The sequence below is a fragment of the Lipophrys pholis genome (genome assembly GCF_963383615.2).
Source record: "Lipophrys pholis genome assembly, chromosome: 13".
In the NCBI taxonomy this organism is placed as follows: domain Eukaryota; kingdom Metazoa; phylum Chordata; class Actinopteri; order Blenniiformes; family Blenniidae; genus Lipophrys; species Lipophrys pholis.
In genome coordinates this window covers 1,054,803-1,080,945 of record NC_137632.1, presented here as the reverse complement: position 1 = coordinate 1,080,945, position 26,143 = coordinate 1,054,803, and the positions used below count along the sequence as shown (strand labels likewise).

Below are 26,143 nucleotides of genomic sequence, written 5' to 3'. Positions count from 1 at the left end.
TGCACGTGGACAGTCTAGTCTTTGTAATGAGGTGTGTGTGTGTGTGTGTGTGTGTGTGTGTACCAAGATTTATTAGCCTGCACATGTGGAATAAAAGTTGTGTGTCTCTTTGCAATTAAACTTTTTGTCCATACTTACATCTGCACATAGAGATTTGCAGATGCATGCACAGCTTTAGATGAGTAATTAGATTCATGTGCCCAATACAATATCTGTGTCTTGCTAATGACAGTCGTGTGCGTTACAAATGTGCGTGTGTGTGTGTGTTGCTTGCTACAAGGACCTGTAAACGTCTCCATCTTCACCTCAGGCATTCCTCAGTTTGATTTATTGATTTTTACTGTCCTGCAGCAACACAAATCTATGGCACACTCGGGTTATTCTGCCCTCAGTGCGACTGGCAGGCTCAGACTCATCAGGCCTTCTGGTTTGTATGTCTCTCTTCAGCTGTACAGCCAGTATATTACTAAATAGTACTGTGATAATGCTTATGGATTACACACACAATATTACAGTCACTGCCAATCCGCCTGAGGTGACAGACATTTACAGGTAGATTTAAGCATGCATGGACCAAACTCGCACACAAATTGTATTATGGACACACACATTTTGTTGGACACGTCTAAACTTGTGCTTATATGTTGAAGCCTTGCTTTAGACACACAAACCTGTGTGCACACAGAAATCTGAACCACCAAATCCTGACTAAATGTGGTTAAACAACTCTCCACATCATGCTCACAGTGGTACATTAGAACAATTTGAAACCAAAACAGCACTGAAGAACAAGATGTGTTGATGCTGGGCTGAGAGTTATTAAATACCAGAAGATGCAACATGTTGGCCGTCGTCGACTTCAAACTGCTGTTTAGGTGTGAAGTGAGTTGGTTTCACACTCGCTTGTGGTGCCTTGCACCGTGGTTCTCCTCCCACATCACAACACGCTTCTCTTTACTCTGGAAACCAGCCGACTGGCAGCACTGGTACACCTTCCTAAACTAATAGCTGAAGTCATTTCTTTTAACAAAAGGTTCTATTCTAAATCCAAGCCAGTTGTTTATGATGCTGTCCACTTCTTGTTAGTATTTTACCTTCATGTAGCAGAAATACTAAGATAATAGTATTTTTTAAGATCAAAGTCTTTATATTTGGTTCAGGGGGGTTTTGTTGAAAAAAAGTCTTTGGCTATTTGAGTTTAGGAGGGTGGTTGTGTTGATGGTGCAGTCCTCATGAGAGAAAGTGGCTGAAAGCTTTCATTGGTCTGTTCTGGTCCAGCTGAAGCTGTTTGAAGCTGAAAGGCAGAAAACTCAAAGACGCAGCAGAATTGTGGCTGAACGCATCAAATATAGACATTGATGAACCACCTCAGCAGCTGTCTTCCCCTCCGCGCCAAGTGTGCGGTGTTCTTTAGTGATGGTGACGGTGATTCAACCTTCTTCACCCGACTGAAGAGGGTCCGGATCCTCTGTGCACCAGCGGAGTATGGGAGGGGCATAGTGTGGGAGGAGCATGGTGTGGGAGGGGCATGGCATGGGAGGGGCATGGCGTGTGAGGGGCATGGCGTGTGAGGGGCATGGCGTGTGAGGGGCATGGTGTGGGAGGGGCATGGTGTGGGAGGGGCATGGTGTGGGAGGAGCATGGTGTGGGAGGAGCATGGTGTGGGAGGGGCATGGTGTGGGAGGAGCATGGTGTGGGAGGGGTATGGCGTGGGAGGGGTATGGCGTGGGAGGGGCATGGCGTGGGAGGGGCATGGCGTGGGAGGGGCATGGCGTGGGAGGGACATGGCTTGGGAGGGGCATGGCGTGGGAGGAGCATAGTGTGGGAGGAGCATGGTGTGGGAGGAGCATAGTGTGGGAGGAGCATAGTGTGGGAGGAGCATAGTGTGGGAACGACAGTTGGTAAATTGCTCACCCCCATAAAGTAGATAATGACTGCTCCTTACATAGTGGGCTTATATTGACCTGTGACGTTTTATGGAGACTGGCGAAGCTTGGAGTCAGCCAATCAGAAGAGGAGGAAGAAAACAGGAGAGGAAACCCTGCACCACCTCAGCCTCCCGCACAGCAGCTGACTTCCGACTCCATACACGGCAGACCGCTGTGACCTACACACCTCCATCAGTTCAACCTCAAGTCCAGCTTGATAGGCACCAACACGCAGACACACGCAGACACACGCAGACACACGCAGACACACGCAGACACACGCAGACAGACAGACAGACAGACAGACAGACAGACAGACAGACAGACAGACAGACAGACAGACAGACGGTGAAATATCAGCGATGTATTTTTATCTCCAGTTTGCCGTCAGAGGAGTCTCACAGCAGAGGCTGCTGGTAATACGCCGCCTGCTGCTGGTGCTGCTGGGGGGCCTGGTGAGGGGCCGCAGCCACCGGGTAGGACACCGGAGCCATGCCGGAGCCGTGATAGGCCGGCATATCCATGGCTACGCCCGTCTGGTGGGGGTAAGAAGTTCCCGTGCCATGGTTCATGTACTGAGCGTTCATGCCACTGCTGTGAAGGAAACACAGGGGGCATTTCGAGAGCCGGGTGGGAATGAAGCAGAGCCATTAACAGACTTTGTCTACAGTAATAAAGATCCGCTTAGTTTAGACATTTTTAAAATGCAGTCAGTGTCTCCTGACAGCCTCACCTCATGTAGGGAGTGTGAGCAGCTTGGCTGTTGGGTGGGGCCGACACGGCGGGGGGCAGGGAGTGCAGGGGTCCGGGCTGGTCACTGGGCAGAGTGTAGGGCTGCACGGGGGGGCACTGGGGCATCGCTGGGGGCAGGTACGGGACGCCAGGCTGTCCGTGGTAGCTCTGAACAGACCGGGGGAGGAGAGAGGAGGTTTTAATACAGAGCTGAGCGTCAGAAGGTCCAGAATATGACTGCTGTTATTAACTTTATGAAATGGTCACATTGCTCATGTGTTGGCCATCATGACATTATTGTTTGTGTCTAGAAATTGTTACCTCACAAAATTTATTAGATACGTCTCACTGAGCAAAACTCAAGTCAACTTATGTCTCAGCGGTCAATAGTAGTGTTGATTGCTCTTCAGAGGTGCTTGGACAACAGTTCTTAACTTCTTTAAAAATGTTAATACATCAGAGAAAGTGCGTTTGCTCAGTGGAGGTGACGCATACTGCATCTCTGAAAACCATCTGACTGTTAAGCACCTCATTTCTCTTTTGAATTGTTTTTGCTTCAGCAATGTGTGGCCATCAGAACGAGCATAACTCTGTTGAAGCTTGTATTTTCTCCCTGTGTGTGTGGAGGGTTTTTATTGTATTTTATTTATATAGTTTCTACTCACATACTATTCAAACTAGTGACTCAAACTATCCTGAGCAGATGGATGTGTGAGGATGGTAACTCCACAGTAGCTTTAATATATTTAACTCTTATGTACATTTGCCTCAATTATTTACTGAATTATGTATTTTTACATCACATCAAAAAAAGTGCAGAACGATTTCTTTAAGGCTCAAGGAAATAAACAGTTGAAAAACTAAACACTTTAAATTCTTAGTAAGGATTATAAGAAGCCCTAAAGAGTACATTGTTATGCAGCCCTTATTACGATTATTTGTCATTTGTATTTGTTATCTCTGAAAGATAAGAGCACAGTAACCTCTGGAAATGAGTGAGATAGAGATAGAGGTAGAGAGATAGACAGAAGAGAGCTAAACACATAGAAAGAGATAGAGCGATAGATAGACAGAACTCTGAATATATTCTCTATTCACGCAAGATTCCTGATGGAAAATGTAAAACAGTGTCTCCATTCCCATGAAATCTGCATGTTCTAACAGCATCCATGTTGTTGACGGTGCATTTACTGCCTGTCGTGTTTTATGGCGCTCAGCATAAAAACAGAAGGGCTATGGCGGCGGTGTGGGGCAGTGCGGTGGAGTGGACCTTCCTGTGAATCTCGGGGGAGAGACAGCAACACCAGTCATCACTGAGAAAACTGGAGCAACCTCCGAGGCTCCGGGACGACAAAAAACAAAGGCTGCTTGAAAAGCAGGATCAACTGTGGCGACGGTGACGACAAGAAGCCTAAACTACAACACTGATTACACAAGGTGCAAACACACCCCTTCCACTGGTTTCAAAGCTTCAGTCTGAAGAGTGAAGCCAGAGCCTGAATACACTCTTCAATTATGTACGACTTGGCTGGGCTCTTATTGACCAGGACAGAGACGAGGAGGCGGCAGCTGCACTCCCACAACACGCTGGGGTTTGAAGCCGCGGCACTGAAAACTTCTAGCAGGTCCAAATATAACACTTAGAGGAAAGTCTCCCCAAGAACTTGGAAGAAATGAAATGAGCATAAAACCATCACCAAATCTTTGATGCACATTGTGTGATAATGATAAATGTGCCTTAGAAGACACGAGGTAACAGCAAGAAGAAATCATCAATATCTACTTTTGCATCTTTGGACTGAAATGAAGGCGGGAATTTGTGGTTATCATATTATCTTTTTACTATTCTGCCTCAACTGAGGTCAAATTTGTCCATCATGTGAAACTCTAAGCTCCACAGTATTTGAATAAATAGAAGCAAAGAGGGATTGAAGGAACTAAACAAATTTTTCAAGTTTAAAGAGTGGATGACACCAAAATATTGTTGAAAAAAAGTAATACAAAATAAAAGAATTTTTATTATAAAACATTTTTGTCATACTGCCGTCATCCGCAGGTAAAAAAAAACTACAAAAAACTAGTGAAATTAAGTTGTGATTCTCGATCTCCACCCATCAAGCTTTCTCAACCTCCTCCATCTTGCTGTGACGTACGAGGAGTACCAGGCTCCAGCAGTACCAGGCTCCAGCAGTACCAGGCTCCAGCAGTACCAGGCTCCAGCAGTAACAGCCAGAAGGCCTCAGGTAAATAATAAAAAAAAAAAAAAAAGTCTCTCTCCCCCTCCCTCTCCCTCTCTCTCCCCTCTCCTCTCCCTCCCCTCCCCTCCAGTACTCCGGTTTACTCTGATAGTCCAAATTATTTGCCTCCCTGAGCTACACCCCCGGCCTCCATCATCTCCTCCTGAGCTACACCCCTGGCGTCCATCACCTACTCCTGAGCTACACCCCCAGCCTCCATCACCTCCCTAGACCGCTGCTCTGTGTGTCTGCTGAAGACGATCCATTTGGTGAAGAAATTTCTCGTCAGAGAAAAAATGAGGGACTAATAATAAATGAACTCTGCCGTCAATCTGTCCCTTAGTGACATAAGCTAGTAGATCCTTCACTACAGGTACTTCTCAAAAAATTTGCATATTGTGATAAAGTTCATTATTTTCCATAATGTAATGATAAAAATTAGACTTTCATATATGTTAGATTCATTACACACAACTGAAGTAGTTCAAGCCTTTTATTGATTTAATATAGAGGATTTTGGCAAAAAAGTAAAGAAAAACCAAAAATCCCCATCTCAAGAAATGAGCATATCATGAAAAGGTACTCTAAATGAGATATTAACCTAATCATCTGGAGCACCACACCCACCCTTGAATCAACGAATTAACTCTAAACACCTGCAAACGATTCCTGAGGCTTTTAAAACCTCCCAGCTGTTTCATTACTCAAAACCGCAATCATGGGTAAGACTGCCGACCTGACTGCTGTCCAGAAGGCCATCATTGACACCCTCAAGCAAGAGGGTAAGACACAAAAAGACATTTCTGAGCGAATAGGCTGTTCCCAGAGTGCTGTATCAAGGCACCTCAGTGGGAAGTCTGTGGGAAGAGAAAAGTGTGGCAGAAAACGCTGCACAACCAGTAGAGGTGACCGGACCCTGAGGAAGACTGGGGAGAAGGACCGATTCCAGACCTTGGGGGACCTGCGGAAGCAGTGGACTGAGTCTGGAGTGGAAACATCCAGAGCCACCGTGCACAGGCGTGTGCAGGAAATGGGCTACAGGAGCCGCATTCCCCAGGTCAAGCCACTTTTGAACAAGAAACAGCGGCAGAAGCGCCTGACCTGGGCTACAGAGAAGCAGCACTGGACTGTTGCTCAGTGGTCCAAAGTACTTTTTTCGGATGAAAGCAAATTTTGCATGTCATTCGGAAATAAAGGTTCCAGAGCCTGGAGGAAGACTGGGGAGAAGGACATGCCAAGATGCCTGAAGTCCAGTGTCAAGTACCCCCAGTCAGTGATGGTCTGGGGTGCCATGTCAGCTGCTGGTGTTGGTCCACTTGGTTTTATCAAGGGCAGGGTCAATGCAGCGAGCTATCAGGAGATTTTGGAGCACTTCATGCTTCCATCTGCTGAAAAGCTTGATGGAGATGAAGATTTCCTTTTTCAGCATGACCTGGCACCTGCTCACAGTGCCAAAACCACTGGCAAATGGTTTACTGACCATGGTATTACTGTGCTCCATTGGCCCGCCAACTCTCCTGACCTGAACCCCATTGAGAATATGTGGGATATTGTGAAGAGGAAGTTGAGAGACACCAGACCAACACTGTGGATGAGCTTAAGGCCGCTATCAAAGCATCCTGGGCCTCCAGAACACCTGAGCAGTGCCACCGGCTGATTGGCTCCATGCCACGCCGCATTGAAGCAGTCATTTCTGCAAAAGGATTCCCGACCAAGTATTGAATGCATAACTGAACATAATTATTTGAAGGTTGACTTTTGTTTGTATTAAAAACACTTTTCTTTTATTGGTCAGATGAAATATGCTAATTGCTTGAGATGGGGATTTTTGGTTTTTCTTTACTTTTTTGCCAAAATCCTCTATATTAAATCAATAAAAGGCTTGAACTACTTCAGTTGTGTGTAATGAATCTAAAATATATGAAAGTCTAATTTTCATCATTACATTATGGAAAATAATGAACTTTATCACAATATGCAAATTTTTTGAGAAGTACCTGTATATGTGGAGAGCCTCTTGTCTACACCATATCGTGGACGGTCTACTAGAGTACGGCTATTGTGTAGACATACACAATCTAGTAGAGTCTACTACTATATGTTTATGTATTAGATCATTCTGTGTTGAAAATCCAGTCAAAAAAAAAAAGCACCAACACAATGTGAAAACACAGCATTCCCTGCGGACCGAGAGAAAGAGTTCCTCCTGCTACGTCACTTCCTCATTCCTCTCCAGGCTCCGCCTCCCCGAGAGGGTTACCTTGTCAACAGGGCAAAATTCTAAAAAGTGTAAATTCCAGGGGGCGTCCCATGAAGGCCATTATGCCTTTCACTGTTATGTTTGACGGCGAAAATAATTAAATCAACATGGTATATGGTGTCATACGCGCTTTAAAGTACTGTACCACTGTGACTGAGACAAAATGTGTGCACTCTTTTCCAAATACTTTGTTAATGTTGCATCAAAAGTTCTGTAGATTCTGAATAGTGGAGTCAATTATTAATATTGCAGCTGAAGGTGTTTGAAGTCATTTCTCCAGCTATTTTCATTCCATCTTGTTTCGTGAACAATATACTGATGTTACAGAGGTTTGGAGTTAAGTTGTAGTTCCATCTAAAAAGTGAAGCTGCATTTACATATTATGACAATCTGACTTATTTCTTTCCCATGAGGGATCCGATTGTCTTGTTTACATGAACACTGAATAAAGAGATCAGATTGATGAGCAGGTTTAAGTAAATCAATATAGAATGATTTGTTAGAAAGAATCTGACCAGGAGGCAATAATTCCATATTTAAGTTATGGACCAGTTGTGCTTTGCAGAAGTGTTTCTGACCTGCATGCCCACAGCAGAGCCGGTTGCTGCGTACTGCGACTGCATCTTGGAGTAGGCCGAGTAGAACGGAGCCTCGTTCATCAGTTTGTTGTAAAGTTCCAGAGCCTCTGATATCTTAACGTTCAAATCTGACAACTCCGAGTGATTCCTGCAGCACAGACAGAGGAAATTACTGTACATACAAGGCAAATTATTATATTTACTTTACGGAAAATCTGATGTGAATTCTGATATTCATGTGGAATTGTACTGCTTCTATCTTGTACAATACCTGTCAATCTCTTGCAGCTTCTCATCAATCAGTGGATTCATCTGTTCACATGCACCTGTGGAACCAGAGAAGAAAAACATGAAGACGAAGAAGTGAAGAGAGTAGCACAGGCGGACTGGATTTACATCGGCATTAAGGTTTCTACCCTCCAGCTGGATCAGCTCGGGGGGGTCGGGAGACGGCTCAGCAGGATCTGCGTTCTGCAGCAGTGCCAATGTTCTGTCCATCTTCTCCTGCAGAGAGAGGACAGCAGATTTAAGGTGGGTAGCTGCCTCGGGAGGTGATTCGGGGTGGAAAAAGAAATGTGCACTAGAGAAAACTAACAAGTACCTCGTCAATAAAGACCGGCTCAGGCTCCACTCTGGTTTCCAGGCTATTATCTTCAGAAGTGGTCGTCTTCTCAACATGAGCCACTAAAATCACATTTTGCCCTGGTTAAATGAAGAAATCCAATACTCACTTCTGCTCACGACATTCAGAAACACCAACACAAAACACTGCGAGATTTAACAGTCAGAAACTGAGCTGCTGTAGCAACTTCACCAAAAACACCCAGAATAAGTCAACATGTGATAAAGTCTTATTGCTCCGGCAATATGATCAATTATTGATATAAAAATGCTGAAATCAACGACGGTGATGTCTTTATTCTTAAAAATCAAAGCGCTCCCTCTGTTGCCCCTAATTCCCACAAGCATTGACAGGGTTGTGTTTTTCCCATCATTTGTGCATCTGCAGTTTCCACCAGTGGCCTTTTAAAGTGCTGCAGTTTCTTGATTGTATTATTTTTGGTTATTTTTCTGTGAGGTTTGTTGCTTCTGACTTCTTCCCTGTTGCCATCGAGGTGAAATATGATCCATCATAAACGTCATCATCGTTTTCAAAATGACAGGATTTCCAAAAGCAACTTCCTGTCTGGCTCAATCTTGTTTGCTTAACTCACCGAAGCTGGACCAGATGTGACTTAAGAGGTCAGACACGTGTCCTTTGCCGAAATTTCCCTCGTTTTCGTCTTTCCATCATCACAAGGCTCACTAAACTTTCTCCACACACTCGGTGACCTCAAAACTCAAATCGAGCCTTGATCCCAACATATCGAGGCTCCGTTCCATCTCTGAGGGGTTAGAGAAAATACTCCCACGTCGTCGCTGCGCTGGATTCCTCCACTATTGACCGAGTGATGGTTCTGCTTCGGGACCTGCCGAAGCAGGAAAAATACACCGCGCTCAAAACTAAACTCCTCCGGCTGTTCCAGCTGTCCGATGTCGAACGAGCGAAGTGAACCCACAGAGCTGATGGATAACATGTTGGTGCTGCGAGGATCGGGTGACGCCGAGTTCCTTTTCATCCAGCTGTTCCTGTGTCAACTACCTGCTCGCATCACAGCCGTACAGTGCATGCTGTCCTGCTGGCGCAGCCTGAACACCGGCCAGAGGAGGAAGCGCAGCCTTCGTTCGGGGCGGTTACAGATCAGCGCAAGAATGACAGCCAGCTCAGCTTTTTCCACCGGCGTTTCGGGAACAGAGCCCAGCGCTGCACCCTGCCCTACTCCTCTGTGCAGGGAAACGCCAGACCAGCGGCGGGAACACTGGGAAGCTGCTGTTTATTTAAGACACTGTATCCGGGAGGCGGAGCATCATCCTTCACTAACGTTGCAAGCGGCGGGAAACCCATCCACACCTTTGGCACCAGGTTCCTGACTGTGGGTTTCTTTTTTATTTTATTTAAAATTTTAACTTTTTTCTTCTGCCCTTGTCCTGTTCTGCAGCTTGGGCCAACAATATGATGTGATCTAGAACCTTCTGGAGTCAGAACAGTTTTTGTTCTTGAACAGAAAGAGACCTGGAGTCTCCTCCTGTTGCCTCCTCCAATCCAATCCAATCCAATCCAATGTATTTATAAAGCACTATTAAAAACAACTCAGTTGACCAAAGTGCTGTACAACAATATAAAAATACAATTATAAATGCAACAATACAGTGGCAGCACAGAATACACTTTGAGCAGTAAAAGTCAACTTCAACACTGGTTAAAAGCCAAAGAGAACATGCGTGTTTTAAGATGTGATTTAAAAACATGAAGGGAGTCAGCCTGTCTAATGAACAGAGGAAGCTCATTCCACAGTTTGGGACCAACCACAGAAAACACTCGGTCTCCTCTGAGTTTGCGATGCGTCTGGGGGACCGAAAGCAACGCTTGATCAGCTGACCTGAGTGAACGTGCTGGGGAGTACGACACAAGCAGGTCGGACAGGTAACGAGGGGCAAGGTCATTAAGACATTTAAAAACAAATAACAGAATTTGAAAATCAATTCTAAATTGCACTGGGAGCCAGTGCAGAGAAGAGAGGACGGGTGAAATATGATCATATTTTTGTGAGCCAGTCAAGAGGCGCGCTGCAGCGTTCTGAACCAGCTGCAGGCGGGTCAGTAAGGACTGACTGATGCCGGTGTACAGGGCGTTGCAATAGTCCAGCCGGGTTGTGACAAAAGCATGAATCAGTATTTCAAAATGATGTTTTGAAAGTGAGGATTTTATCTTTGCGAGTTGCCTCAGGTGGAAAAAACTGGCCTTCACCACAGCACTGATCTGTTTGTCAAATTTAAAATGTTGATCCATCTTTACTCCCAGATTAGAAACAGTTGGTTTGACAAACTGTGTCAGCGATCCTAGGTTCACCGGGGCGGCAGTACCAGAAGCGCTCGGCCCCACTAGGAGGACTTCAGTCTTTCTGTCATTAAAATGTAAAAAGTTAGCAGACATCCAGGATTTGATTGCTTCAATACACTCCAAAAGTTGAGTGGCACTGAAAGCATTCTCACGCTTCAGGGGCACATAGATTTGGCTGTCATCAGCATACAAGTGAAATGACACCCCAAATCTACGGAGAACAGATCCTAGCGGGAGCAGGTACAGTGAAAACAGGAGAGGACCAAGGATGGACCCTTGCGGTACTCCATACGACAGGGGGGCTGTGGAGGAAACACAATCCCCAACTTTAACACAGAAACTCCTCCCTGTTAAATAGGATCTGAACCATTTTAAGGCACATCCCCGAATGCCAACCAGATTTTCAAGGCGATACAGGAGGATTTCATGGTCGACTGTATCGAACGCAGCAGTTAGGTCCAACAGCACCAGAGCCACAGTATGGCCAGCATCATTCAACATTAAAATGTCATTAAAAACCCTTAATAAAGCGGACTCAGTACTGTGGAGGTTCTTAAAACCAGACTGAAAAACCTCAGGGATCTCATGTTCATCCAAGAATGACTTCATCTGAATGAAAACAATTTTCTCCAAAATTTTGGAAAAAAATGGGAGCTTGGAAATGGGGCGGAAATTAGAAGGGTCGTTAGAATTTAGGCCCGGCTTTTTAGTTATTGGCTGAACAACAGCGTGTTTGAAACTTGCAGGCACTGCCCCATTCGCCAAGCAACCATTAACACAATGCAAAGCAAAGGGTGCTATTGTGGGAAACACATCTTTGAACAGGCGTGGGGAAATAGGATCAAACGGTGAACCAGCGGGCTTCATTTGACTGACCACCTTTTCCAAGTTAGCGAGTGTGACAGGTTCAAACTGACAGAATAAAGCTGAGCAAGAAACATGGTTAGACATGCCTACAGAGGGAGGGCTGAAAAGAGCCCTAGTGCTCACAACCTTATTTATAAAAAAGTTCAAGACGTTTTCACACACTTCAGGTGTTGCCTCTAGGCCATTGGATTGAGGAACATTAAGAGCAGCATTCACCATATTAAAAAGAACCCGAGGGTTGTTTCTGTTGGACGTAACCATATCAGCAAAGTACATAGCCTTGGCAGATTTGACACTTTTCTGATAGGTATGTAAGCTGTCTTTTAACAGTTGAATGGAAACCTGCAACTTATCCCTTTTCCATCTTCGCTCAGCTCTCCTACACTCACTTCGAGCAGCACGAGTCGACTCATTGAGCCACGGCTCAGATTTAGGTTTGGCACGCCTTGGTTTAAGCGGAGCCACAGTGTCAACAATTGATAGGCAAGTTGAGTCAAAAAGTATGGAAAACTCATCAATATCATAATCGAGAAAAGAACGATCGTTTGCCAACAGTGACTGGTGAAAAGCCATGGAGAACTGAGCAGCAGTGGAAGAGTTAATTACACGACAGCGGCGCACAGGAGCGCACAGGTTGACATCGCACAAAAGAGGCACATCAAAAATAATGGGCAGGTGGTCTGAAAACACTGCATCACACACCTCCAAATTACACACTGAAAGACCGTATGTTAAAACAAGGTCCAATGTGTGACCATGATCTTGTGTGGGTCCAGAAACAGACTGCACAAAGTTAAAACTTTCAATAAGATCCAAGAAGTCTTTCACCATAGGTTTCTCAGTGCAGCATACATGAATATTAAAGTCACCCACAATCAGTATGCGATCGAATTTGGGCATTATTTCAGCTAAGAAATTGGAAAAATCACTTATGAAGTCTTTGTTGTATTTGGGTGGCCTGTACACAACGGCGCACAACACGGGAAAATCAGAGGACAAAACGAATGCGTTTATCTCAAAGCTAGATGTAGAAACTTTCGAAGCGAACTGTGTACATTTAAAGCAAGTCTTAAAGACAGTCGCTACTCCACCTCCACGCCCCGTTGATCTCGGCGTAGACAGGTAGGTAAAGTCAACAGGCAGAAGTTCAGCGAAGGCATTAGTCTCACCAACACCGATCCACGTCTCCGTTACGCAGAAGAAATCCAGTCCGTGAGACACAATAAAATCCTTTAGAACGAAGGTCTTGTTCACCAGCGATCTGGCGTTTACCAGCGCTATCCTGGCTGGAGCCACAGAACAGCTAGCCTCCGCAGTAGCCCGGAAAAAGGTCCGATTTAGTGGTCGAAGATTGTGAAAATTCACTCCGCGCCGCTGGACATGGGCAAAAGGGGGGCGATAGAGCCGTGTCTTCACATCATCTAAACCAACCACAGGAACAAGGCATCTGGTCGGAAAAAAACGCGTCAATCCAAAACTGCTGCACGCAGGGGCAGTAAGCAACAAGCAAGCCTTTAGTTTGACCAGCCTTCCACTGCGCTTCCCCCGCCGTCTGCGTCGCGCTCTGCGCGAGGGTGGAGCCGGCACACGGCGCAGGTAAGCTGGTATTCCAGACAGGAGAGGAGGGCAGGGACTTTCATGTCTCTTCCATTCAATGTTCACCAAGTCTAGACTCGAGGATCGAAGATCCAGTAGCGTTTGGCAATCATAGACCAGCAAGGAGTCGACTTCCACTACAACAAATGACAGGAGTGCCACAAACAAAACCAAAGTGCGCAGCGACAGACGGCTGGCCAAACACACTGGCGCCATCTTGCACACACACTTACCAACCTCCGTCAGAAGTTGGTAAGACTGCCGTACACGACCGGGGGGGGGAACGCTCAAAGAGAGAGAGAAGAGAGAGAAGAGAAGTTGAGGGGGAGGGGATAACATACAATACCTTTGTTGTACTACATATATTATTTGCAGTTATCACACTGAGCCAAGTACTTTACAACTGTTATTAGATTAAACCAGCCTGAGCAGCTCTATCTAGACAGTAAGATGATTTCTTAGATTAACCAGCCTGAGCAGCTCTATCTAGACCAGGGGTCGGCAACCTTCAACACTCAAAGAGCCATTTGGACCTGTTTCCCACTGAACACAACATACTGGGAGTCGTACCACCCCCCACATCGTCGCTATAATATTATTAAATGGGCAGATATATGGGGGAGAGCGGGGTTTTAAGAACCATGAGTGAGTGGTGTGGCTTTCAATCTCATTCAGTTTTGTGATTCATGATTTTACAATCCAGCATTAAGTGAATAACTGCCGCTCTCTGTGAGCATGAAGCGCTGGCCACCACACGTCTGCTGATTGGTAGTGACGATCGACACTCTCAACAAGTCTGCAATATTAAAATATCTAATCTGTCGTAAACACTCCCGTTATTGTTCACATACGCCGCTTTGCACACACTGGTTGTTTTGTTGACTGGGTTCATTGAAATGTGGCGCTCCAGAGCACCGTGGTCATCCGACGAGGTTCAGACGCTCCTCTCAGTGACAGGAGAAGAGGAGATCCAGCAGGAGATGGACGCTGCAGTCCAGATTGAGAAGGTGTTCTGCTGTGCCACAGATAAAGGAAGCTTACGGCTTCAGACGACCACGGAGCTGCCGCAACTTCCACATTCTTCGCACCACTGTTGTTGCTTTTTTGACGTTACATCCCTGCGTTGTTCGCAACCTACATTTTACCGCACTCTCAGTAGTGGGACCGCGCAACACAGTTGGGTCTGGGTGCGCTTTGCCTTACCGTACCGCTCAGGGATGTACTGCAGTGGGACCGAGGCTCAAGGAGCCACAGCAGAGGGACCAAAGAGCCACATGCAGCTCCGGAGCCACGGGTTGCTGACGCCTGATCTAGACAGTAACATGATTTCCTAGATTAAACCAGCCTGAGCAGCTCTATCTAGACAGTAACATGATTTCCTAGATTAAACCAGCCTGAGCAGCTCTATCTAGACAGTAACATGATTTTCTAGATTAAACCAGCCTGAGCAGCTCCATCTAGACAGTAAGATGATTTCTTAGATAAACCAGTCTGAGCAGCTCTATCTAGACAGGAACATGAAGCAGGAACATGAATTAACAAAGAGGCAACAACAAAAAGAGGAACATGATTTTTAAAGTTTGAGCAAATGATGACAGAGAACAAGCAACTTCAGAAGCACCTTTCGTGAGGAGTGGAAGTCTGTGTGTGTGTGTGTGTGTGTGGTTTGTCCACTGGGTGTGGCCGGAACTGTTGTGGGGGGACCCGTAGCAACACCCTGGGGCCCGAGGCCATCGGGCCCGGACATTGCCACCCCGGCAGACGGCAGCCCCGCAGGCCCACCCACCGTCCTCCCCCAACCTGGCAAGGCAGAGATGGCCACAGCCGCCGCGCCCCGCCCCCAGACCAGGATAAGCAAAGGCCCGAACAGGCCCCGGTTGGAGGACAGTCAACTCTCCACCCCCAGAAGCCTCATAACCCACCCCCCACTTTCCCGCCCCCTGATTCTCCCCCCGATCTTGATAGATAAACCCACACCCCCACCAACCCCCCCACAGACACCCACCCCGACACAGACACAGACACTCATACCACCCACTGACTGTGGGTTTCAATGGCCGTCAGTTTGGATGGGATTTTGTCGTGGCTGATGAGAGCGGATTTTCTGTGCGGTGGAAGGTGTTTTTTTCCCAGGTCAATTTGGTGAGCGGTTACCACCAGGTACCGGTCCATGCGCAGGACGTGGCCAAGACTGCAGTGATCACACCATTTGGGCTTTTTGAGTTTCTGTGGATGCCATTTGGACTGAAAGGTGCAGCACAGACATTCCAGCGCTTGATGGACTCTGTGTTAAGGGGCTGCCTTTCCTGTTGGTATATCTGGGTGACATCCTAGTGGCCAGCGCCTCACCTGAGGAGCACCTGCTACACCTGCGGCAGCTCTTTGAGAAACTTAATGAGCATGGGCTGATCGTGAACCCAGCTAAGTGTTGCTTTGGACTGGCAGAAATTGGAGTTTCTGGGCCACCATGTATCCTCACGGGGAGTGGTGCCCTTACCGGGTAAAGTGGAAGCAATCGCTGCTTTTCTGTTCCCACAAACCATCAAGACACAGCAGGAATTCCTGGGCATGGTGAACTTTTACAACTGCTTCATTGCACGAGCAGTTCATCTGATGCGCCCCCTGTATGAGGTGCTGAGGGGCGGAAAGGCCAAGCAGGACGTGGACTGGTCCCCAGAAAGGATCCTGGCTTCGGGAAGGCCAAGGTTGCCCTCTCCAATACCGCCATGCTTGTGCACCCATTTCCAACAGCTGCGGCAGCGCTCACCACCGATGCCTCAGTCTACATGGTGGGGCGGTATGTGCCATTTCAGAGTTCAACACAGACTTTCGGCACGTGTCCGGACAAAACAATGCTGTGGCTGACTGCCTCTCCCGGGCACATGTGAACTCTGTGCACCTTGAAGTAAACTATGCTGCCATGGCCAGTGACCAGCAAACTGACTGTGACACCCAGGCTTTCAGGACAGCCGCCACAGGTTTACAGCTGCAGGATGTGGTCTTCCATGGGGGCAAAGTTTGTCTGGCCGGGCCTCAGGAAGGACGTCAGGAGCTGGGGCCTCCTGTGTGGCGTGTCAGCAATCCAAGGTACACCGTCACACCTGGAGCCATTCCTTATTCCTGAGAGGAGGTCCAATCACTTGTATCTGGACGTGGTGGGTCCACTTCCTCCCTCCCAAGGCTTCACTCAACTCCTCACTATGGTGGACAGGACCACTAGTTGGCCAGAGGTGGTTCCTCTGGCATTGACGACATCAACTGAGGAGACATGACACCTTCATATCCATGAAGGTGTCATGTCCCGGTCCGCCACTCCTTTGGACGTCACGTCAGGCAGATGCTGCCAGTTCACTTCGGAGCTGTGGACAGATGTGGCTAAAGGCCTGGGAGTGCAGCTACATAGGACGACAGCTTTCAACCCTCAAGCTAATGGACTGTGAGCCTTTCCATCACACAATGAAAGCCGCTCTCCAAGCCACCCTCACGGACTGCAATTGAGTCGACCGAAAGCCGTGGGTCATGTTGGGCCTGCATTCGGCCCAGGAGGAAGATCTCCAGTCATCGTCTGCAAAGCTGGTGTCTGGTCAGCCGCTGAGGGTCCCCGGAGAGTTCCTGCCAGAACCATCAGAACCCTGGTTGGTAACAGCCAGGCGGACAGTCTTCAAGGAGCCAGCCCACATGTTCGACCCGGTTGCAGCTCATCACTGCCTGCCCTGGTACTATGTACCAAACAGTGTTGCCAGTTACCTTGAAAATGTAATCTGATTACCGATTACTAGTTACTCCTCTAAAAAAGTACTTTAGTTACTTTACTGATTACTTGTTTTTAAAAGTAAGTAACTTTTTAGTTACTTTCAACGACTGCCAACACCGCCCCACCGTCTCAAAATAAAAAGGACAACTGGTGTTGCCACAACCTCTGTGTTGATCACTGCCTGGCCTCCAGCTCATACATATTTTAACCTTTGATCTTCATTCTTTGTTGTATTTATATCTGATTCACGGTTTTATTATCAGATTTTTACTATTACTGCTATTTATTTACCCAGGGATGTAGTTGTAGTCTGTTGTTGCACTATTTAACTATTCATATATTTGCACCATCTGCTCTATACAACCTTTTTATTACCCTCCTCGGGAAGAAATTAAGTCTTTCGTTGATTGATTGATTGAAAAAGAAAAAAATTACAAAAAGAGTTGAACATCTCTGCAGCTGTGTTATTGTTGCAATGATATGGTTTAGTGTTGACATTTCTTGGTTCCGATTCCTTTGTGTCACTTGAATACGTTGTTAGCGCGAGTCGGTCTGTGATTGGCTGAGAGTGGAGAAGGGGGCGGGTCAGGTCAGACTGCATGCACTGTGTGTGCGCGTTTGGAGAATGAAAAAGCGGCCGGTTTAGTTTAATAATAAAGTGGCTTCGCAGACAAGATACTCGTCCTGCTGGACTCTACAATAGTAACGCACAGTGACTTGGAGAAGTAACTTTAATCTGATTACTGGTTTAGAAATAGTAACGCGTTCGATTACTCGTTACTGAAAAAAGTGGTCATATGGAGTAACGCGTTACCGGCATCACTGGTACCAAAGAACCTGATGGCAGCTGAGTATGTATTAATTCGACATGACGCTCACTGTTCCCCACTTCAGCCACCATATGATGGCCCGTTTCACGTCCTGGAGGCGGGGCAGAAGAACTTAGTGGTGGACATGGGGGGTAGGCATGTCTAGGTTTCAGTGGACCATCTGAAACCTGCCCACATCATGCCGGAGCAGCCAGTGCAGGTAGAGCAACGTTAGAAAAGTTAAAACGCCGCTTCACAGACGTGTTGCTGCTGTGAGGGGGCGTGGCCTGCTGTGAGAGGGCGTGGCCTGCGAGTTCGGCAGTTTCTCCTTGGAGTATGAACAGTCCTGCCGAAAAAGCAGCTGTCTGACGTCACTGCCGGATTTTCTTCTTGTATCTTATGGGTTCAAAAAGAGAGTATGCAATTTTAACCACAACTAGTCACGCAGGTTCTTGAGGGGGTAAGCCGCTTTCGGCGTTCTGCCGCTTGGCAGCGGTAGAACGCCCGGGCCCCGCTACCCCCCAATTTTAAACCGCACCGTAGACACATCCACTTCTTCAAAATACACCCCTACATGCATCCAACGCTCCACAGGGAGGGGGGGGGGGGCGCAGCGGCTGGGGCCATCTCTACCCTGCTGGGTTGGGGGGGGCGGTGGGTTGGCCGGCTCCCGGGTGTGCGGCTCCGCCGCCGGGATTGAGGGGTCTCCTGGCCCGCTCAGCCCGGGGGCCCTGCTCCGGCCAGTCTCTGATTGGCGGCTTGGGTTGGGGCCTGGTGCCCTTTATCTTTCTCTTGTGGACTCTTCTTGCCTGGGGGGGATTCTGGCGTGGCTCTCTGGCGTGGTTGTTGGGGCCTCCCCGGGTCTGGAGGGCCATCCCTCAGGAGAACGTCCTTCAGGAGGCCGTCCCTCAGGAGAACATTAACTGCCTCATCAGAAACATGCCCAGGGGTTGTAGGGAGGCCACACACACTACTGAGCCTCATCTCGACTTGTCTGGAGGAATTTTACTTGACGCTGGATCAGCCTGCAATGTGATTTTCCACTTTTATTTTGATAGGATTCCAAATCCAGACCTCCATGGAATAATCACTTTGATTTACATTGATTATTCTTATGTTATTTTGTTCTCAACACACTCTACTATATATTGAATAAAGACTTTCAAGTGCAATATTTCATTAATTGAGATCTAGGATGTGTTATTTTAGTGGTCCCTTTATTTTTGTGGGCTGGACTGGGAAAATATTGCTATAATAACCTTTGAATTTACACTTGAAAGTTTTTCCTTTGTTGTGGCCACAGTGTACGTGATGAAACTGTCTCGAATTTTGCAAGATCACACAATTACCGCTTGAAATTACTAAAATCTCAACAAAAAGTAATTTTTAATGAAACATTGTGATGCAAAATACAGTGAAAAAAAATAAATCCTATATAACCAGCTTGCTCTGTAGTTTCTGGTGCCAGATTGGAGCCGTTAGCGGCCGGTTTTGGTCCACAGGCCTTATGTGGAACTGAAGTGAATCTTCACAGCACAAACATGCTGCGGGAGGCTGTCCGCTCATTAAGGTGTGTTAGCAGTCCTCTCCGTGTACAACGAGTTCGTTCACCTGAGTTCTTCTATATACATATTTTAGACGGCTTTCAGCAAACTGGCCACTTTTTTGGCCGTCTTTGAAGAAGATTGATGGCTTGCTGGACGGCTCGCTGCCTAAAACTGTGAAAAGAAATTGAGCTGCTGCTACTTAAAACTGGCTGTAGCAGCCAATATACTGCCCTCGTGTTCAGTCTCGTTCATCGAGTGTACACCCCCCACCCCAAGATGATCTCTCTAAAACTGGAAGTTCATGATCTGCCTTTCACAGGCAGTGAAACAGAGGGTACACCTTGTAATAGCGCAAAGACAAAACAACGGTGTGCAGCTGAATGGACTGAAAGGTTAATTAATCATACCTATCTCTAGCTCTGCATTCAGATTGGATGTGACAAAGTTGGAGGGAAAAAGTCCGACTCCTCTGTGGTTCTCTCCTTTCCACCAGTTCGGGTCGCTGTAAACACAAGCAGACACAAAAATGAACATCGAGGCAAAATATGCTTGAGTGAAAAAAGAAAAGCAGGGTCTGCAAATGAAATGAGTTGTGCAGTCTTCTGGAGAAATGAGACATCTTCAAATTTGTACCGAGCTGGACGTGCCAAGCAGACTTTGTCCAACTACTTAATAAATATGCATCATGTGAATCATCAGGGTGGTTGCATAAAGTAATGTTAGACACAGAAAATTATTACTTAAAGCTTCTTATGGCTGTTTTAAACTATTTTACAAGTTATAAAAGCTTACATTCTTACTGTACCAAAAAACTGTCATTTCTAGGACAAAAACAAAGCTCCATTAATAACTTGTTTGATCAGTTATTTCAACACTTCACATAAAAGGTTTACGCAGTAGTTTTATGTGCAGACACACAAGTCCTCCTTGAATCCAAGGAGGTTTTCAGACGACAGAGAGCAGAGTCATTTGAAGACCAGAAACATCACCTGTCATCCAAAACTAGAATCAGCTCTCCGGTCTTGAAGGTCAGCTCGTTGTCTTCCGCCGCCTCAAAGTCGTACAGTGCTCGCACCTTCCGGGCCTCCTGCCCTCCGCCGCCGTTCGTATGGTTTGAGGGGTCAGACACAACGGTCAGAGGTCGCGTCTCCGCCTGCTGCTTCTGCTCCTGCAAGGACAGCTGGATAGCTGGCATTGATAGAAGAGAGAACAGAAGAGATGTGGACAGAAGGAGAGGAGGGTCAGATTTGCAGCACTGCATATGATTCAGTTTTAATATCATTTTTATTTTATTTCAGCTCCTTATTGCACATTTTCCAACTGTAAAATCTAAATAAATCTAGTGTGACAATGGTTAAAAGAGTATGTTAAAACTAAAATGCTGAAGAGGACAAATGTGACGTGCAGGCTGAGCTGAATGATGTGATCTGACTTTACCTTTGGCCAGGTCGTCATCATCCGATGCTTTGCTCGCAGCAGGTGTGCTGACCTTTGTGCTGGACCCCTGCAGGCAATATAGAAAGATAAGATCACGTGTGTGTGTGTGTGTGTGTGTGTGTGTGTGTGTGTGTGTGTGTGTGTGTGTGTGTGTGTATAGGGCAGAGAGGGGGTGATAAACTGATTGTCAGACACTGCGATGCCCCCTGCAGTTCATGCTGGGTACCACATGTTCACTCGGCCTCCCTGGAGGCGTCTCATTAACAACTCTGACGTGGCAGCGAGGTCAAACTGGAAAAGAAGGTCAACTGGATGCTGTGGATAATTTACATATGAACATATGTGTAATTCTATGTAGCACCCATGTATAGAATTACTCCCAAGGAGGGCTGTCTATCAAAGTCAACTGTGAAGAAATCACACACCTCAAATGTATTATCTCGTTTTGTATTTTCAATATCAGTTTATTTTTTTTTAATATAAAGGAATAATTCCAGGTGTATACTTTAGAAACTTTCTGTAGGTGGAACAGATTGTATAACATCCTGTAAGTTTGACATCTATCAGCAGATTTTCAGCTATGGGAGAAGTTTTTTTGGACATTTCACAGTTTATTTTGCATTATTCTAATTGGCTTATTGTTGAGATTAAGATTATTATGGCACTGTTTTACTGGTCCAGTCCACCCAAGATGAAACTGGACTGTATGTGGCCCCTGAACTAAAATGTGTTTGAGTCGTCCAAGATGCAAATTGTAAATTCCCATCTCAGATTGAATTTCATCCTGATATTCCTGATCTAATCCAGAAAAGCCATTTGTAATACAGCTTTTGACGCAATACAGGCTGGGAAACATGCAGCAAACACTCAATACAGCCCGTTTGTGTACATTTTAACAGACCGAAATGCAGAAAATGCAAACAAGGAGTAAAAATGACAGTTTAGAATTGGAAGGAGTTTTGCTGGAAAATCCTGATAAAATATTTTATTTCACCCTCCCACTATGATTGTAACTCCACAGCCAGCTGGAGAAACTGTAAAAATACAAATCCTTCTCGTGATTACTGGAACTGTCATGAACATTTTCTGGAGAGGAATACACAACACAGGACTCGCCTGCCTCTGGAATGTCAAATGTTTTCTTTTTGGATCAAAATGAAACAGAAATGTGTTAAAGAGTTTGTTGGTGAGAAAGAAAAAAGCCCCTTAAGACATGTTTCAAGGCCGTCTCACAACACCAGACGCCGGACTGACACTGCAGAGATAAGCAACAGAACTTTGGTATGTGTCTGAACAGGTAAAATAGTAATAAATACTAACTGTTCTCAGCATTGGCAAACTGAAGCTGCTTTCTGAATCATATGTAACATAACTCTCCTGGAATGTGTCACGGCTCCGACTGGACTTCGCCCTCGTGTGGTGGTAAAACTGCTGACCGACAATGTTATCATGTTTGGAATATTATCGTCTTGGTAAAAGCAGATGTGCAAGTAAATGTTAATGTGATTGCTCAGCTATGTATAAAGTAGGAAAAGTAGTAGTAGTATAAAGTAGTCAGTGACCGTTTGATAACTTCGACAGAAGTCCAGTTTATCAAAGATACATAGCAACTAGAGTGTGACTAAAAAGGGTTTTTTAAAGGGCCCATTCCGATATTATGGAATACAAGACTCCAGTAAGTGATTTATCCACCAATTAAATATCTTAGTGCTGGAGTGACGCACCGACGTAAATATGTTGATTAGTAATGATGTGCGTTGATGCGTCACGTCAAAGATGTTGACGGCCAGTCAATGTGGCAGCAGCAATAAAGTGTTTACCCCAGTGGTAAGTTAACTAGTTTGTGAAGTAAACAGCTCGCTCCAGTAAATCGGTGTCAATCGGCCAACGTTTGGATGATTATCGATTATTCTCTAATGGCTATAACCGGCCACATATATCATTTCACAACTATGAACTTGGCTTCATTGTGACTGGAGAACAGGTTGTGATAAGAGCTGATGAACCGTCTGCAGTAAAGAGCGGGTGATCCGCGGTGCAGCAGGTATGACATTTCATCTCCATCAGCTGACGAGAAAACAGCAGCAGGCGGCGCAATGCAGGAGGATTTACATTCACTCGTCTTGAGGACTTCTTAACTCAGCATTTATTCACATTTGAATTCAGCGGCAAACTGTCAAGCTGGTTTTCATTTTTGCTTTGTGTTAACTGAGGCCCCGTTTACGCGACAACATGTCAAGTCCAAATATGTCGTTTTTGCATTTTTGTTTCAGACAAATTTCGCGTTTACATAGTAGCATTCTGAAAACGTTGTCCGTTTACACGGCAACGGTAGAAACACGGCAAAAGGCATCAAAATGTTTCTGTTCTATAATGAAGGTGTGAGTTAAACGTGCTGATGAACCAGACACCAATAGCTAATATCTGCACCATTCCAGCTTATTAACCCTCCTTAACTGGGACGTCTTCAGCACTCAGCTGAAGACACATTTACTCGCTCACACATTTCCCCAAAACTCAACTTGCTCCAACTAAAAGTGGCTGGTATGGAAGCACCTGTGAAATCCATAGATACACCAAACGAGACCGTTTTAATTGGTTTTTTGAGTCTGAAATATTAAAATCAACTTAAAAGAAGGAACTCAGAAGAGTTATAGGCACTATTACATATTACCATCTGAATTATAATCCTCACATTGTCGCTAGATCCGAGTCTTTCTGCTCCAATTATCTTTCAGTGTGAAATTGTGCAAACTTTAGTAATAAATATATATATATATATATATATACACACATCTTTCTAATTGGCATGGTAAATCATATTATCAGAGCTTCAGCAATGATGGTTTTATCGAAGCTGCATAATTATACCAGAGACAACAAACTCTCAATTGAATTCAAATGAACCAACTCTGAGAAACTTTGGAAAGACTTTTCTATTTCAGGGCATCTTGAGAGTTTATTGGCTTGTGAAACAGAGCTCAGACTGCAGCCGTGTCCACCGCAGAGACAGACGAGCAGATATACCCAGTCATGTCAGATATGTGAGGAGGAAATTCCACAAGACACTCCACCCAACCCAACACTTCAGAGCGACTGAGCCTCCAGCTCCACAAAGAGTACAGGAACATACAGAGCGACTTCTGCTGCAACACCAGTCAGAAAGTGGCGCTTCCAGCATGGCTGTGACGTCTACACACCTGTGAGGACGTGGAGGGGAAGCTGATTCCTTCTTCTTTCAGGGACTTGATGGTGGCTCCAATCAGGCTGAGCTGTGGGTCCTTCTGGAAGCTCTCTGCCCACTCCACCATCATAGCCTTCAGCGTATCACACACTTTAGGATGGGCCTTCACCAGACAAGTAAAAACAAGCTTAGTTTTATCAAAGAGAAAACATACGAGATGATCTGTTTAAGATTTAAAGCTGTTTTGTGATTATCATCTGTGAAATGTACTACTCAAACAGAATCAACTGTAAAATACGTTTAATGTGCCATCATCGAAAAAGTTACTTCAAGCAACAAATCTGAATCACATTATCTGCTGGTGTTTGTCATAAATCACATTGTTATCGCAACACTAAACAACATCTGCATATCGTATGCTCACTTAATATCAATGCAAAGAGCAAAACCAGATGGATTGGGGGGGGGTTGGGCGACTGAATGAAGTTTACTTACCCTGCCCAGCACAGCTCGCACTTCATTGGCAAACTCCCTGGAGCAGATTTCCAAGTGGAATATTTTGCCACAGTTTGACACACAAGCACCGAGTAGCTGCAAGAGATCAAGGTCAGAATGAAGGCATCCAAGTCTGAGGTTCCATCGTCACTACATATTAACAATCTGTGCTCTCTCTCCTCTCTGCAACTGATGTACAGTCCCCCCCCATGTTGATTGTTCGTGTTTTAACTAACAGTATAAATCAAACCTAGTATTAAGTACGACGACAAAGACAAAATGAGTGAATGTAGACATCTAAAAATAGCAGGAGCCATGGGACAGTATTTGGTTATGATGACTCAGACTGAAGTCTAAGACTCTTCATTAGCCCCATAAAGTTGTTTGTCCCTCCCAGGAAACAGCCACTTACTTTTCACCTGGCTGTACCTCTGATTGGCTCTGAGCGAGAACAAGTGATGTTTAAAGTGACCAATCAGAAAGGAGGGCATTATGAGGCCGTCTATGCAATGTCTGCCCCCAAAGTGCCAAAACTCAACATCGCCGTGTGCAGAGAGATGACAGGATTCACAGCGAGCGCAGAAAGTGGTCTAACTGCACCATTACAGTTTTTATGCGTTTGGGTTTTTGGCACTAAAATGACGCCACAGTCCTCCTTCACTACATCTTCTCCATCTCATCAACACATTCTGAATCTTGAGAATCGCTTCTAAAGTGGACTATTGTCAATTACATTTCAGTTTTGGGTTCATTTCTTCTCTTTTCCTTTGCAAGTTATTCTAATTCACTCTATTCAAAGTAGCACGCTCACATTGAGAGCTTGCATGGAAACATGAGGCACTTTGTGGTTGACTCTCCTCATAATGGATCTCAAACAGTCCTTTGGCCTGGAACACAAGGAAACAACACAATTTGTGGCTACTTCAGTATTGAAATATCAACAAACACAGTATTGCAAAAAATGTAAACAGTCACAATTTTAAATTTTATTGAATGTTATTGTGGCTTAAATGTGTGTGTAATGAAATTATTCAGATGAGAATATTCCAGCTTACCCATTAGTTGTTGTTCCAATCTTATCACAGATGTCCATAATGAGCCCCCAGTCATCTGTTGTGTTGGTTTCATTGGTTGCTTTCTCTGGAAAGATGTGAAAACAGTACATATGATCAAGTGGAAGCACATATTCGCTGGCTGATTGCTTTGTGACCTCAGCCAGCAAGCCAGGCACAGCAAACTGAATGGTTAGCACTGGATCACCTCGTTACCTGGTTAAAAGGGAATGGATGCCAGTTTATGTTGGTGTAAATTTACAGACTGTTGTGTCAACATGTTAAGCAACCCAGGTGAAATGTTTGACAAGCAATCAGTTCAGTACCTGTGAATTTAGTGTGCCAAAATAAACCACTGCACACATTCTGTCCCTCAAAACTCTATCAGTAAACTCCTCTCCTTTTAGGAGGAAATCTTGTGGGGTAAGCATTTCCAACTCCGTGTGTCAAAACACTCAAGACTCCTCACTCAGAGAAGTGTAACAAGAGACGATTGTCAGGTCATATGAGCACAATAGTGGAGTCCCACATGAGGTTGTTGACACTGGAAGTGTGCTGAACATAGTGGACATACCTAAGCAACAAACATGACACACACAAAATATCAACAACACAATTAACCAGACATTGTTCTCATTCAAATTCCCTCCTATATTTAAAATGGGTAACAACTATGAAGAAAAGAAACTGATGTATAATGAAGTATTCAGCCAAATAAGACAAATA

At 45.5% G+C, this 26,143-nt stretch overlaps 1 protein-coding gene across 1 annotated transcript in view; it reads right to left on the bottom strand.

Annotated features, from left to right (window-relative positions):
- Positions 1 to 301: 301 nt before the first annotated feature.
- The window catches only part of stam2 (signal transducing adaptor molecule (SH3 domain and ITAM motif) 2), a 32,581-nt gene continuing 6,739 nt past the window's right edge, over positions 302 to 26,143 (bottom strand). Inside the window, exons 2-14 of the mRNA XM_080477935.1 lie at positions 25,421 to 25,505; positions 25,177 to 25,252; positions 24,366 to 24,461; positions 23,887 to 24,033; positions 20,687 to 20,753; positions 20,239 to 20,437; positions 19,657 to 19,751; positions 8,337 to 8,419; positions 8,152 to 8,239; positions 8,007 to 8,061; positions 7,736 to 7,883; positions 2,662 to 2,828; positions 302 to 2,522 (exon numbers count right to left, since the gene is read on the bottom strand). Coding sequence (XP_080334061.1) covers positions 2,327 to 2,522; positions 2,662 to 2,828; positions 7,736 to 7,883; positions 8,007 to 8,061; positions 8,152 to 8,239; positions 8,337 to 8,419; positions 19,657 to 19,751; positions 20,239 to 20,437; positions 20,687 to 20,753; positions 23,887 to 24,033; positions 24,366 to 24,461; positions 25,177 to 25,252; positions 25,421 to 25,505 — 1,502 coding nt within the window. The 3' untranslated portion in view covers positions 302 to 2,326. The remainder of the gene's footprint in view (positions 2,523 to 2,661; positions 2,829 to 7,735; positions 7,884 to 8,006; positions 8,062 to 8,151; positions 8,240 to 8,336; positions 8,420 to 19,656; positions 19,752 to 20,238; positions 20,438 to 20,686; positions 20,754 to 23,886; positions 24,034 to 24,365; positions 24,462 to 25,176; positions 25,253 to 25,420; positions 25,506 to 26,143) is intronic.